We start from the raw sequence: 16,505 nt of genomic DNA, 5'->3' as shown, positions 1-16,505 counted from the left end.
CCAGCCCCATCACAGCAGGTTACACAGGGGTTGGGAAGGGAGGCTGTTGTCGCAGACAACTGTTGCCACCAACCCAGCCCATGTGGAGACCATGGCCTTGAGCTGTCAATCAAATCAACCTGGCAACCACTCTTCTCTAGCTGATGAACATTTTTCAAAGAAAGTGATGTCAAAGCCATAACTGGACCAAAGTCAGTGTGTTGATACATGAGTTAGATGTAAATATATTATTGAGTTATGGAATCCTTCTCCACATTCTTAGAATGCTGTGGGCTCTGTGCAATGTTAAAGAAGTATACATCAGAGATGTAGGCTATATCCTCCACAGCTGAGACTGCTGTAAAACTAATGACTGGAAATCCTCTGACCCTCAAATGTATTTATGGACAGCTAAATAAGCTTTCTTTTCTACTTTCTGTGTAACTATAATTCTGTGTATTTAAATTTACGTCATATTTTGCACATTTTATTTATCTAAATTATAGCCAAGATGAAAATAATTATATTTTGCTATATTTTTATTCTAAAGAAAATAAATGCATTACCTGAAAAAATTAACAAGTGTTAGTCTCGTTTTTTACTCTGAAGGCTACATCAGTCTACCTTTCTACCTTCTATTAGGAATGGCACGTTCCTCCCTCTCTCTCTCTCTCTCTCTCTCTCTCTCTCTCTCTCTCTCTCTCTCTCTCTCTCTCTCTCTCTCTCTCTCTCATGCACGCACACACACACACGCAAACGAACAACCAAAACACGCAGCGTTATCATATACATTTTACTGGCACGTGCTCGCCATTGAATGCGCGTAAAGTGACACTTGGCGCCAACAGGAGATGGCACGCGCTGGACTGAGACTTCAAAGGAGAAGCTCCGGTGGGAAAAGACCCCCGTGAGAGACATGGTTCCTTACTAAAGAGAAGGTGAGAATTTTAACAAATTCTTCAGAAGTGAATGATTTTAAAGGTTTAAAGCTAGCGTGGACTCAAAGACGTTCGCCTGCTGTTCATTTACGTTCATTTGTATTCAACATTCTGAAGTAAAACATGGTTATATGAAGATGACTGAGGGAGATTAAATGTTGTTTCGCAATGTGCGAAATAAAAAAAGCAAAAAAAAGGCCCTGATTTGACATTGGAATTCATATATGAAATAAAACTTTTCAACCATTAACTAGCCTATACATTACCTCCTCGAATGGCATGCCTATAGGCCTACATATTTAGGGAAAAAACTAAGAAATGACACTGAGGAAAGTTTTTTTTCTTTCTTTTTTCTTTTTGTTTGAAAATGTTCAAACGTCACTCGTTTAGAGATTATCAGGAACAGAGAACGAGCATTGGTTAAATATGCAATGGTCGGTTTCTGCGCATTTAAAGGATAAAGTGTTATTCACTAAAGACATGAGATGAGCTACTTGTCTAAATTGGTTCAACACTGATATGTGCTGCATACTGGTGTGCAAACCAGGGAAAAGACCCCTCGCCCGATTCCCATGGTAGCGCATTGGGGCACATTTGGCGCATGTCCGGCCATTTCCATCACCAGCGCTAACACGCACACTCAAACTGTGTGTGCCCACGCCACGCCGAGGTTTCATCTCAGAGTGTTCGGTGTGACTGACAGCTGGTGATGAAGCCCCAAATGCACGTGCATTATTGCGACCACACTTCTGAGGTAATTGCGAAGCGGAAGTAATAACGACAACACGCACCAAACGTCGCTCTCGCACGCACCTATATGCTGCAGTTCCCACCGAACGCCTGTGCCATGCGTGTGTGAATTGACAGATCATTGTGAGCAGAAACGTTCCGAAGTTGTGTGTGAACGTGTGCATGTTCTCACATTTGACGTGTCTGGTATTGAAATGTTCCCACGGGAATTTTCGATAGGCAAAGATTAGCCTATACTCTCAGAGAGAGAGTGATATTTCGGAACTTTATTTCAGCTCTTCTGTTTCACTTTTTTTGCGATAAATAGGCTTAAAATGCAGCCCAGTTTTAAGCGTTTGGTCTGACCAACAGAGGTAGCTTAGGCCTATTTAAGAGATGAGGTGAAAAACATAATGTCCGCGCGCTCACTAATTGCTCCATTTATCTACACTATCCAAGCGTTATCAAATTCTAAACAAGACAAAACGTGAATAAAAGTAAATAATAGGCTGAAAAAAACGACACTAAAAACTACATCAACAACATCACTTCTCAAATGTAGGCTACACTACATGGCACATAGGCCTGCATATTCTTGTGATTTTCAAATGGAACAACGACACACTTTTGCGCACAATCAAAACGCCCTTTTATAGACTAGTTGTCCCTTTCTGAATCTGCACTATGAATTCTGCTGAAAGCTGCCCATGCAGCGCCCTTCCTCTTCGGTGTTCCTGTCTATCCATTTATTCGGTTTTTTGTTCTGATTATGATGTCTAATTGCATGCCTTTATTTATCCTGGAAATCTGTATTGCCAGGTTAACCAAAAATGTCATTACCAGGAAATTGTTTTGGAGTTTTCCGCACGTGATTTTGGATTCTGGTGTCGGAGTGTCTGAGTAAGTGTGCCGTATGTTCAGATCTAGTCTGTAAATAATTAAGAAACAGAGGGTGTGGCGATGAACACCTTGAGAGGGGCACGAGCCAGCGGCCCGGCGCAAAAGGACGCTCCAGGAGCGCGCGGTTAGAATGCGCCGCTTTGTTCTCAGTATACTCACGTGCCCACGGTAGTTTGAGGTGTGATCGCGTGTCCTCACGCTCCTTTGTTTTGAGAAGAGGACGACCCGTGCCAGAAATCTATCGACGAGCCTAAAGCGATCTTAAGGAAGATCTCTGTACATTTGTATCACCTGGGCGTTACAAATGCACACCAATGTGCCCGCATATATTTCCGCGCATGTGTAGTATGCTTGAATTAGGCTACTTCATAATTAAGATTAATTCACTCCTACAAGTCATATTGCAAAGGCCACTCCAACGAAGATGCAGGTGCAATAGCTATTTTGTCATTCCGAGTTTTAGTGGATTTACTGGTCGATTGGATAAACGGGCTATCTAAAGGAAAAGCAGATTTCAAAGGGGACAATATGATGCAAATATTGTGATATTGTCATATTAAGGTTTTTCGCTAATTTGGTGGATAATTTCGATGCCTGTCATAGTTGTGTTAAACTGTATTATGAAATGACAATGCATGTTTTTTCAGGGCGTTAACTGAAGTGAATATTCAAGGTGAAAATGACTCGAAATTCCCCGTCTTTCATGTCACACCTCCAGCACTGCAGACACGCGCCAGGCGCTTCACACCTACGTTCCAAACGCTGCGCTCAAAGGCTCGTGCTCACTAGAAGACCGCAGAAAGGCCAGCAGCAGTAGAGGCGTGGTTTGTTGGTCTTGGGGTTTATATAAAGTCTGCCGTATGGAAGGCAGGTTAGAACTGACAAAATCCTCTGAGAAGACACTCCTGCGCACCGTTCCTCTCAGCGGCGCCTAGACCTTCCTTCATCTGAATTCTGCAGCTGGATTCCGCTGGGTTTAAGGATTAGGACAACAGAACCTGCAAACATGAGGCTGCAGCTAGCTGTTCACCACGTCAAAATAGACCGCAAGGTAAGGCCACGATTTCCACAGTGACTTCGAACATCCCTTTGAAAACTTTCACCAATGGTTTACTGTTGTTGTTATGGTAGCCTTTGTCAATGTTAGTCTACTGTAGCTACATGTGCTGAACTGTCGTTGCTGGTCACTTTGTGAATCAGAACCTCATGGTTTCTTTTGACCTCCAGCTCCTGAAGCCTCAAGTGGAGAGGAGGAGGCGGGAAAGGATCAACCGTTGCCTAGAAACACTCAGCAAGACGCTGATGCAAGACCGTGAGAACCAGGTATGAAGGCGCTTACTGATCTCATTTTGAATGTGGAATATTGAAGTAGCAGCTAATATTTTAAATAATCTTGCATTAGGCCTAAACATCTCTTACATCTCTCCCTCTCTTTCTAGAAAAGGACTGAGAAAGCAGAGATTCTGGAACACACTGTTGCCTTTCTGAGGAGCAACAGTCACCACGACAGCAAGAACCTCCACAACGGGTTCTCCACCTGCCTGCAAAGAGCCTCTGAGTTCCTCCAGACAACAAAACTGGCCTCAAATCAGAAGCTGGTGCTGTCATCAAGACTGGACATGGTTGCTGAGCGCCAACATCATCATCATCTGAATGTCCAGGCTCCCCTATCTCCAGCCACCGTCCCCAAGCCACTGAGCCCCAAGAGCTCCACTTTTAAAGCTGCATCGTGGAACCCCAGATCACCTGATGGAGATTCGGCCTGCCAGATCCCGTCTCAGAAAGCAGACATTTACGCCAACATCAAAGCTGAAGTCAAAGTCGGCATCAGCGAAAGCTCCCCTCTGCCTGTACCCTCCTTCATGTGTACGGTCTCCCCCTCCAACAGACGCCAGCTGACCCTAAACTCACATGTCCAGCCATCTACAGAAGCCTCCAGCCCCATCACAAGCTACTCACGGATTGGGAAGGGAGGCTGTCGGCCCCGGCAACTGTTGCCACCAACCCAACCCATGTGGAGGCCGTGGCCTTAAGCTGTCAATCACGCCAGCAGCATGGCAACCACTCTTCTCTAGTTGATGGACAGATGCATGGAAAGAGAAAGAGGAGAAAAGACTTCTGATGGTTACATTCAGAGCCCACTGGCCTGCTTGTGACTCACACAACATTCCTCTGTGTAAATATATGATTCATATGTCATGTATGTATGCATAGATCACACAGGTTGAATTTGAAGCTTGGACTCACACATTATGTTGTGACAGCATTTTGCACATTGTTAAGGAAAAGGCTGAGAGTTTTTAAAAAGGTGACTGTTCGCAGGAAAATGTAGGACAGCCAAAAAAATGACCAAAATGTGTCACCTTGAGGGGTTCCAAGGCTCCTCCAGGGAGACGCTAGCCTGTGGTCACTGAGTCTGTACTTGGTCAGGATGTGTCTATGATATTATATTTCAGCCTGTTAGCTGGTTGCTAACAGTGTTGGGTGTAGGCTAATACTATTTTTTTAGATAATTTATTATACAAACTTTATTTTGCACATTTTACTATTTATTGTTCATTGTTGCCTGTTATTTTTCTAAAATATTATTTTGTATATTTTGATACGACAAAATAAATCCATGGAAAAAGAATGAATGTGTTGGTATATTTTCTTACATGAACTATAGTTCGGCATATCTGTCTTCCTCTGTCTATTATGGATGATAAACATATAAGACAAATAAGACAAAAACAAATAAGGCAAGAAACTGGTTCTCCATACACATAACCGTAAGTTGGTGTCACCGTGGGACCCAGCACTGTTTGGCACTTGCTCATAAAATGGGGATATCAAAGCGCCCTCAGGCACACGTCTGCTGTTATGTAAAATCGTACTGGCGCGTGTTGCCCATTTCCCGCACTCCCGCAACAGGTGGTGGCGCGTGCTTGGCGGCACTTCAAAGGATGAGCTCTCGTGGGAAGCTTTCTCCGACCCTCGCCAGCAACATTTCGAGTGCGACGAGACACCTACAAAGCCATCAATTTAACAAGGCTTCCGCTTGGGACGAGACATCGGGGCACCACAATGTGTCAAAATCGCCACGACCTACTTTTGATCCTAGAAAATGAAAGACTTTCATGTGCAATTAGCCCAGAAGACAGCTGATATCGGTAGGCTGTTTCTGGAAAGACAAGTGGTTTTAAAAGGGTGTCATAAATTCCTGCGTAAGTAGGCGTACGCTGATGTTTATAGTTGGAAGCCAGAAATAAATGCATAGATTGATAGATAAACAGATGGATAGATGTGATTGCGAATGTCTGTATGTCTCTGTGTCTTTGAGACGTGAGTCAAGCTCGTGTATTTGAGAGAGAGAGAGAGAGAGAGAGAGAGAGAGAGAGAGAGGCGCAAAGTACAGATGAGAAGAGGAAAGGTCCTGTGTGGTTCCCACGAGAGCACTGGCCACAAGCACCAACTGTTCGAACGCGTGCCATTTCGCGCACAGGGAGTGTCCGAATGACAATTAGCAATTTGGCCTGTGATGGCAGCCCCTTTTTTAAAACACCTCTGGCTTAAACTCTTTCTCACGCGCACATTCAAACCCCGTGTCTCTGTCTCAGATGCTGTAGCTGTGTTGTGTGTGAATATGCAGAACGCTTAACGAGTAGAGAAGAACGCTTAACAATTGCATGGCAAACGAATACATTTCTATACTTACTCATCAACTCTGTCTCTGCGTGAGAGAGTAAGTGTGTGTGTTCTCACATTTCGAAAGTGCTAGCTGACCTGTTCCCATGGGAATGTTCTAATCATCCTCTGGTTTATGGCGTATGGCGTTCAGTGTGTTTGAATGTGTTCTACATATACGTTGCACTGTGAGCGTAACTCACCTCAAAGTATTGGCCACAGGAGGCATACGTATCCACGTACCCAATGGCTATATGTGTAAGAGTTAGGCTTCTTCACGACTGCATTAGGAATCGGTGATATGCGCCTTCCTTCATAACAGGAATTCACGAAATAGGCCTACCATCCCACAATTCATTGTGGCAAAATACAAAAATCCATATCTGCCATCACATAAGTATGTAGCAAAGTAGTGTAAGTGCAGTTAGGCTTCCTTTAGTCCTTGAATTCTCGTTCACATCTGTTTTTAATGTTATGAGATTTTCCATGTAGAAAACCAGATCCTGAGTCTCACTGGGTACTGGCAGTGGCCATTGACTGGATCCCTGATGGTACAACAGTGACCTCTGCTGGTTAAATCAGTGCTATAGCAGGCCTCTGTTGTCAGGGTGTGCTTTTTTACCAGCTTCATTCATAGACTGTAAATATGAAGGGACTGGACTATTTAGATAGAACATCCGAGTTTCTATAAACATATTCTATATACAACATCTTAGATTCTTACACCCAGACTGTCTTTATGATGATAATAATAATAATAAATTTTATTCATAAAGCGTCTTTCAAGACAGGTCGCTTCACAAAGTGAAATAAAAAATACAGACAATTACAAACACAATAAAGCCAGGTGCCAGACATATGTCACTTTTCTGTTTGTGTATTGGGGGTGGTGCGACTGTGGGAATGCATGTGTGTGTGTGTGTGTGTGTGTGTGTGTGCTCGCGCATGTGTATGACTGGGGGACTGTGGTGAAGGATGGGTGTGACTGTGGGAATGAAGGTATGTGTGTCTGTGTGTGTGTGTGTGTGTGTGGGCGGCGGGGGAGGGGGGGGGTGTTGGACTGGAGTGTGTGTGTGTGTATCCACATATGTGCTGGTCTATTGGTGTCAGGGCAGCCGTTAGCATATAGGTGTAAAGTGTGCTGGTATTTTTGACACACAAACACACAAACCCATAAGTGTGTACTGTACTTCTGGTATTTACAACAGCCGCTATATTCTTCAGCACTACGGGGTTAAGCCCAGGCTATCTCAGGCCACCGATGACTCCTTAGCTCCCACACTTAAGGGGCCGTTCAGAATGACACACTTATTTCATCAAATACAGTTGTTTCCTTGTGGAATGGTGCAACTGACCGTTTATATTATATTATATGTGTCCCTGTGGAATAGTGCAACTGACCATTGCAATGTGCCTCACATTTATTATAGCAGGGCAGCCAGCAGAAAAAAGTGAGGCTTCTACAACACAGGGCACTCAAAGATAAAAAAGAAAAATAGTAAAATTTTTGATCATTTTTTGCAACAATGGGTTGTTGCTTAGTTGCCTGCTCCTCAGGGAGGAGCAGTATAACATTAGCAACAACATGTACACAAACAAATCCTTACATTTTGGAGGTGGAAAAAGTGTGTCAGTGTAAATGGCGCCCAAGAAAGGCCAAATCTACCTACTTTACCCAATACCACATGGACATATGTAATTTCCCCTTGGGGTTGAATAAAGTATCTATCTATCTACTGTATCTATCTATCTATCTATCTATATCTATCTACAGTATCTATCTATCTATCTACATTATATAGTCCAGGCAAAGTAAGGTATGACCTAAATAATTGCAGCATTTATTTTCACATGTTTATATTTCAATTGGTGATATAAACACCATAATAAAGGTTCATGAACATCATATTGGTGGAAATATATACTGTATATATATATTTTTTTGCATTATCTTTCAACAAATAATGACAAAAATGTAATCAAAATGTTGTCTGGCCCTACCCAGAGAGAGTTATGATTCTGTAGATTCTATGCTTCAGAGTTATGGTTTTGTGGATTTTAGAATGTGTTGGAGTAATGACTCTCTGGGTTCTAGAATGTGATTGAGTTATGGTTGTGTGGATACTGGAATGAGTCAGATTTGGTTGTGTGGATTCTAGAGTGTGTTAAGGCCCCCATGCATCGGCATAAAAAGAATAAAATATTTATATAGTATAACATTGGTGCTGACATGAATATGGTGCACTCCGCTTTCGATGTTCAAATATATTAGATTTAATTTTCAATACCACCCCGCACACTACCACGGAATCCTTTTGCTGCCGTTGTGGAGATTCCGATTCATTTCAATATTTTTTGGCACTGCTCTATTAAATCCATTGTTATTCGAATGCTCAGTTGACAATTTAGGTTCTGGTGCACGTGAGCAAAAAATATCGACACACTCATGTCAGCGCCTACAGGTGTACTTTGGAACCATGGTTGTGTGTGGATTCTAGAATGTGTTAGTGTTATGGTTGAGTAGATTCTAGAATGTGTTAGTTTTATGGCTGGGTGGATTCTAGAATGTCTTAGAATCATGGTTGTGTGGATTCTAGAATGTGTTAGTGTGGATTCTAGAACGTCTTAGAGTCATGGTTGTGTGGATTCTAGAATGTCTTTAGAGTCATGGTAGTGTGGATTCTAGAATGTGTTACAGTTATGGCTCTGTGGATGCTACGGTTAGAGGTATGGTTTGCATGAAAAATAAAATATGTTTTTGTCCTTCTATGCATATAACATTATTTGCCATTTTAATCAGATGTGGTTGCTGTGCTCACATTGCACATTCGACTGCTCACACTGCAAGACAGTCGAGCCATTTCTGACATGCCAGAAATGGGATCAGATTGGACCCGAGCTGGAACGTTGATTGTTACTGCATATGATTGGGAGTCTTGAGCCTGTTCAGCTATGGCTTCTACTATTGCACAGGCACAGGCTTTCCTGTTTTGGTGTTGACTGACCTGAGGTCGCTCCAAACGCTCTCATGGGAAAGTTGGCCAACAGGTCGGCTACTTCTGAATGTGTCAGGCTCGGTCACCTCTCAGGTGAATGGGCTGGCACCCACGTGTGGGTCAGGGAGGACCGGCCAGTTCCCATGAGCAACTCAGAGTTCTTCTCTAATCCACTCATCTCTGTGGGTCTCGTACAAATGTTTCATTTTAAAGTAAGTGATACGCGGAACATGTTTGTTGTCATTCTTTCTCTTGTGTGTTTCTCAGTCTCTATTTCTCCCTTCTCTCTCTCTGCCTAAAGAGGATCATATGGAGAAGTGTCTTGTGTGGGAACCTTGCTTTGGATGTGTGATTATTGACAAGGTTAACACCATTTAAGGGTAATGGCTCACATGTTGCACATTTGTGTGTGTGTGTGTGTGTGTGTGTGTGTGTGTGTGTGTGTGTGTGTGTGTGTGTATTACAAGGTGTCGTGGCAGAAGTTAGCGCCTGTGTGTGAAGTGTGCTGGTGTTGTTGTACAGACACACACACACTCCCTCTTTCCCACACACACGCCAGGAGGGTGTCAGTCAACTCTGACTGTGCTGTAGGGTAGTCCACATCATGAGAGATCATCACACAATTGCCCCCAGTTACCCCTGACCTCTCTCTAGATCTTTGGGTTAAGGGTTCATCTACTGGACCTCGGGTATAGTTAGATGGTCACATGCTTGGATTAGGCTCGGGATCAGGGTTTCATCTACTAGGCCTTGGCGGTTTGGATTAGACAGTCAGACCCCTGCGTTAGGCTCAGGGTTAAGGGTTCATCTGATGGGACTTGGGTGGTTAGACTGCCCAGTTGAATCCACCATCTCTGACCTCATAGTGTGTGTGTGTGTGTGTGTGTGTGTGTGTGTGTGTGTGTGTGTGTGTGTGTGTGTGTTGTGTGTGTGTGTGATAGTGTGTGTTATATTCCTCAATTACACCTTTCTTACCTCTTCGTGGTTTATGTGTATTAAACCTAAAATGGTCACATTTTACCCATCAGCAAATGTCTCTCTCTCTCTCTCTCTCTCACACACACACACACACACACACACACACACACACACACACACACACTCACACACTTGTAAAGTGTGAGACATTGAGTGGATGGTGCTATGCAGTGAATTCCAACACTTCTTCAGCACCAGCTCAAGTTTTCCCATGAGAACCTCAGACCCAGGTCTTACATACACACCCTGCCATATTACATATACACTGTAAAGGGGATCAGAATCTCATACTCTCATAATAATAACATAGCTAATAATTATCTTTTAGGAATCTGTGTGAATTGAGAGTGATAGCACTTGATAGGGCTTTATAGAATAGAAGAATATATCTATATATATGTCAGTGATTGATTTCAAAGCCTATAGGCCTATAGGGAAGAATGTTTTGACTAAAATAAAATCACAGCTCACTGCACAAACGTCTAGACAATGATTACTGTAAGTTGGTGTCATTCTGGAACAAAATATGAGTCAGGGGTCTTGTTTATGCTGTTGGTTACAAAGCAGTTGCAAGCAGTTTGGTCTATAATAATTAACATCAACTTAGCAGAGGCCATTATGCATGACGTGTTGCATTAGATTTTTTTGCAGTCAACCAAAATTGCTGAGTAGGGCAAATTTTATTTGAACCAAAAAATACACTAGTTTTATTAAATGAACTCAGTGCCTACAGATGCTCTCACTGGGGCAACAGAAGGTCAGGGAGCAGAGTAATAACCTAACGAAGTCATTAATGAATTAACATTAGGGGTCGGGATAATGGGTTTATAGTTTTACGTTATCTTATCAGTGCGCACGCTCAAACCTGAACAAACGGCAGTTCACCGAGGTCACATCTCCCGACCAATATGTGATGGGTTTTGTCACCTTCTTAGCCAATGAGCAGCCAGCGGTGACGCCCACACATAGCAGAAGGTGATGAGACGATAGTTGTATAAATTCAAGTGATTTGCCCGAAACTGTTAACTCTCAAACTGGACATAGAGAAGGACTTACACCAGAGTGCTGCTCGAGCTCCCCATACTCTGAATATTCTGCTGATTTGCCCATCCTCGACTGCCACAATCAAGGAAAACAGAATTTGTTCATCATGGGGACTACAAAAGTTGATAGAAAGTCAAGAAGGGTAAGCACATCATTTCAAACAATGCGAAGGTCTAAACACTTGTTGGTAACGGGAAATACATTGCGACATTTTGTTTTACGTTGGTTTTTTAGTTTTTTTTCCAGGACTGGATAGATGTGATGTCTGTTTTTCACACAAACCCATTACAGAGAGTTATCGCATGTTAACACTTAATCTCCGTTATCACTGTTATCTTTGAGCGATGAACTCGCATCAGACATCAGCACTAGGCAATTAGATTAGACCGCAAGAAAGCCTGCGGTTGGACTAGATTTCTATTGCAGAGAGATAGCCTATGTAAACGTGTGTGTGTGTGTGTGTGTGTGTGTGTGTGTGTGTGTGTGTGTGTGTGTGTGTGTGTGTGTGTGTGTGTGTGTGCGTGTGTGCGTGTGTGCGTGTGCGTGTGCGTGTGCGCGCGCGCGCGCGTTGATGTCGGAATGACCGGACAGTATTGATCAGATGTAATCTCTTCAGTGAATGAGACCTTTTAGGCTACCATTGGCCAAGTAAAGCTTATCTAACAGGTATGCGTGAGGGGAAAAAAAGCTTGTTTGGTCTTTAAAACCTTTCCCAGGAACCCTTAACTGGCTGCCCTGTGTAGCTATTGTGGAAGATTAATGACTCTCTTGATAAGCGTAATGTTATTAGGCCTACATGATAAGGCACACAGAGCGTCTAAATGATCCCCTATATACACCTAATTAACGAAATAAGTAGGCCTATAGAAGATATCACATCATTTGGTTATTAGGCTACTATTTTGCTATTTAGGCCTATTTGTTTTATTGTGTTAGGCCTATGTTTTATTCAAAAGGTTGTAACCTATATCCTATGTATTGCAGGCAATATTTTTAAACTCAAGTTTGGATTTTAGTTCCTCCTTAAATGTATAGGAAAACGAATCTCTTTTATGTTTTATGTGCTTCTAAACACAGTGTAGGCTATTATGTTTGTGACTTTAATGGCCTGTAGGCCGAGGCCCTATACTTTCTCTTTGATGTAGGTTCTGAATATGATGTTATGTGAATATTGATGTGATTTGCTCTTTATTCTGTAGATTTTAAAACCAGTAATTGAGAAGCAGCGTCGGGACCGAATCAACGGGAGACTGGAGGAGCTGCGCGCTCTACTGCTTAGCACCACGCAGGATACGGTACGACCACCCGCCCCTCTGTCTCCCTCTGGTGGTCAGATACAGAAACACATGCAGCCCTCTTTATAATACTTTGCCTGCACATCTAACCTAAGATTTTTGAGACCCAAGATCTGTTTTATTACATCAATTTGACGTTCATTTAAGGATATAAGCCTATTTCAGATTTAATATTTTAATTCATTCTCACACTTATGTATTCACTCCTCTACCCATTCATTCATTCATATTCATTCATGTGCTATTGTGCTTATTCCTGTTTCTTGTGTTCCTCTACAGCGACTTCGAAATCCCAAGCTGGAGAAAGCCGAGATTCTGGAGCTCACGGTGGAATTCATCCGTAAGAAAGCAGAGGGCCAAATCACTACACCAAGGACATGTAAGGCTCTTTTACACATCAGCTTTCAATTCACCCAAATGCTTTACTCTTCAAATATCATATTTTATTTTAGGTTATCCTTTAATTGCATCACTCATTATCTTAGTTTATTGAATTCCACAGATGGATATTTAATTGGACAGTAGAACTAGTTGGTTTTGTCGTATTCCACATATCATTTAAATAGAATAACACTGTGTGTTAGTCAACACAATTAATTGCTGTTGAATTAATGTATTTATAGTGTAGTAATGGCTGTATTCTAAATACAGTTTGACAAGTGAAATGTTCCTTAAGTAGAAAAACACATTGCTAACATATTTTTGTTCTGTTTCCAATCTTTCTCTCTCCAAATATGCTGTTTGTCTCTCTTTCTGTCCCTCCCTCCCTCTTTTTCCCTCGCTCTCTCTCTCTCTCTTTATATACTTCTATCCAACCCCCTCTTTGCTCTATCCATTTCACCTTTGCATGCCCTTATGGAATTCCACTGCTCCGTCCTGTCTTCTGTTGCTCTTTCGTTCTCTCTCTCTCTCTCTCTTTTGTTCCACTCCCTGTTCTCTCTCACTCTGCTTCTCTCTCTCTCTCTCCTCTTGTCTCTATCTTTTCTTTCCTTCTTTCTCTCCCTTCTTCTCTCTCTCCTCTCTCCTCTCTCCCTCCCCCCTGCTCTCTCACTCTATTTCATCAGTGGTGGAATCCAAAGACTCCCAGAGCAGACCCAGTGGAACCCAGGCAGTGGGCCCCACAGCAGAGCTGAGAAACGTGGTGAGCACCTCCGCGAGGGGACCCACTGGTCAGAGCCAGTCACTGGGCCCTGCTGCAGAGCAGCGCAGTCGGACGGACAGCTGCACGAGGAGGCCCAGTGGCAGTACGGAGCCCAGAGACTCCTGCGCCAACCTCAGCACCAGGGCTGGGGATGTGTTTGCGTTGCCTGGCAACCCCAACACCCTCTATCCCACCGCTTTCAGCCTTCATCCCTTCGCCCATCACCATCATCATCCTCACTTCCCTCTTGCTCCTCCACAAATCTCTCCATCCCTGCACCCGTTCCCTTCTCCTCCGTACTCCCTGTCTCCTCCCTCCTCCCCCTGCTACTCCTCCCTCTCTCCTCCTCACTACTCCTCCTCTCCCCCGTACCTCTCCGTCGCCTCCTGTCGCTTCATCTTCCCCGCGTCTCTCTCTCCCGCGTCGTCAGACCCCTCCTCCTCCTCGGCCAGTTCCCCTGCCACCTCACCGGGGTTCACCATGGCAACGCCGCCCAGCTCTGTCACCCACCTTGGCACCGCTGCCCCTCCCGCTGCGCCTGTTGCCTTGGTGACGACCCCGGTACAGTTCCGTTGCCCTGTGGACAGAGGTCAGCCGCGACGGACTCTCTTCCATGGCAGCTCTGCTGTCTGCAGCGCCCCCATGTGGAGACCCTGGTCCCCCTGAGATGCCTCGCCTTGAGACTCTGCGCTCTGTAGCGCCCCCATGAGGAGACCCTGGTACTGCTGCGGCTCTGAGCTCTGCAGCGCCCCCCCCGTGTGAAGAACCTGGTACTGCTGCGGCTCTGAGCTTCGCAGCGCTCCCTGTGTGGAGACCCTGGTACTGCTGTGGCTCTGAGCTCTGCAGCGCCCCCCATGTGAAGACCCTGGTACTGCAGCGGCTGACCCCTGGTTCAGCGCTGGCCCATGTCAGGTTCTGGGGGGGTCAACCAGCTCACCGAAGATTCCAGACTGCTGCTGCTGACAATCAGCCCAAATGAGACCAACATTCATAGTTTTATTATTTCCTTTTTGACGCATGGACTCACTTTAAAAAGACAACAAGGAGTTTGAGAAACAAGCCTGAGAAGTCTGCTCAAGTTGTTTTAATGATTCAAATCTGAGGAATTCGGGCTAAATTCTTCAAGCACCTTCTCATGTTTCTCATGTAGAATTTCCTCAACTGTTTACATTCCATCACCCTGGAAACCATCTATTGTGTCTGTCTTAACGTTATTTGTACATACATTATTTATTGGACTTCCTGAATGAATGTGTACATTATTGTAAATACTGACCAAAATAAAACTCTAATTTTTACATTTACAAATCTGGTATTGTGTTTGATATTCCGTAGCCAGTTCTCTTTTACTTTATATGTCATTGGTCTTTGAGTGGCCATTGGGCCAGAAAAAGCAGTATTCAAATAAATGCTTACTTGCTTACTTACTGGTGTGCGAGGTCAGACAGTCTGTGATCAGACCATTGGCCACTGGTCTGTCAAGGGCAGAGATCAGTCTTAGCTCAGCACAACACTGCAGAACTAGCATTAGCGTCCTCTACACTGAGAACACCATTCGGCTTTTCACTTCACCTGTATAGACAGAGAATACCATTCTACAGTCATTTCCTGTGTATTAGCCGCATTGTGTATAAGCTGCAGGACAGTATTTTATGCAAGCCAAAAGAAACAAAACCATGTTAATACCATAGTAACTGCCCCCTTATATTAACCTCATAGCTGAAGAAATTTTGTAAAATCAAAGTATAAGCTGCAGCTAATAGTTGGGTAATTACAGTACTTTTCACTTGACCACAGAAGTATCACCAGTATTAGCACAGCACTGCAGTCCTCCAGCATATGGTAAATGGTAAATGGACTGCATTTATATAGCGCTTTTATCGGCTTCTGCAAGCACCCAAAGCGCTTTACATATCATGTCATGCCTCCCATTCACCCATTCACACACCGATGGCAGAAGCTGCCATACAAGGCGGGGTTAAGTGTCAAGGACACTTCGACAGGGGCAGGAGGAGTTGGGCTCGAACCAGCAACCTTCCAGTTACTGGACGACTCCTCTACCTCCTGAGCCATAGCATGCTCGAAAGCCACGCCTACCTTGATCTCCTTTCAAGGAGATACTTAGCCTAATGAGCTAGACCCACATCATGATGTAGGCCCTGGGAACTCACCATAGGCAGGGCAGGGGTGGGATAAACGGTTGTCTTTCAAACTCCCTCTCCACGCAATAGGATAGCACTACAACTAATCACGTTCTTGTTTTCAAGTAGCAGCAGTAGCAGGATGGGGAAATCACGCTTAACGGTCCGGTCGCAACTTATGGTTGCATGTCAGTCATCATTATGTTAAGCCCGCCCACCAAGAGTTGCTATACTACGCTAGGAGTGTCTAGATTTAGACTAGTAGATACTAGTATGGAACACCATAGTTCACTAATGTTTCTATTGGTCGGCAGATTACCTGCCCAATCAGCAACAAGAGGGGATGGCGCTATAAGTTGAAATCAATAGTGCCTTTGGTAAACGCTAGTAGCAACGCCTACAAACATCAAAAATAGCAATCGGAGGAATGTGTGATTTAATTTACAGCAAAGGAAGGCCCTCATACATTGTTTCCTGACTGCCAATGCTGTTTAGTGTCAATTTGTAAAGTTTAGGCAAAGTAAAATTATGAATCCCTGAATAATGTGATTGTTTAGGCTGGACCAATGATTTCAAAATTAGCCCCAGTCACGATGCAAGTGTTGAAAAGGAATCCCAATCGTGAGTGACCAGATTAAGTTTGTGAGTGAGTTTTGTTTCCCACCAGGCTATATGAGATCTGCCGGCCGGCCGGACCA

At 43.9% G+C, this 16,505-nt stretch overlaps 1 protein-coding gene across 1 annotated transcript; it reads left to right on the top strand.

Annotated features, from left to right (window-relative positions):
• The first annotated feature begins 3,552 nt into the window (after window positions 1-3,552).
• Window positions 3,553-4,579, top strand: LOC134080859 (transcription factor HES-5-like). The gene is made up of 3 exons (XM_062537471.1): window positions 3,553-3,597; window positions 3,774-3,869; window positions 3,986-4,579. The coding sequence occupies exons 1-3, from the start codon at window positions 3,553-3,555 to the stop codon at window positions 4,577-4,579; spliced, it is 735 nt and encodes a 244-aa protein (XP_062393455.1).
• Window positions 4,580-16,505: the final 11,926 nt, after the last annotated feature.

Source organism: Sardina pilchardus, chromosome 5 (genome assembly GCF_963854185.1).
Source record: "Sardina pilchardus chromosome 5, fSarPil1.1, whole genome shotgun sequence".
NCBI lineage: Eukaryota > Metazoa > Chordata > Actinopteri > Clupeiformes > Clupeidae > Sardina > Sardina pilchardus.
This window is presented reverse-complemented; position numbering and strand designations above follow the sequence as displayed.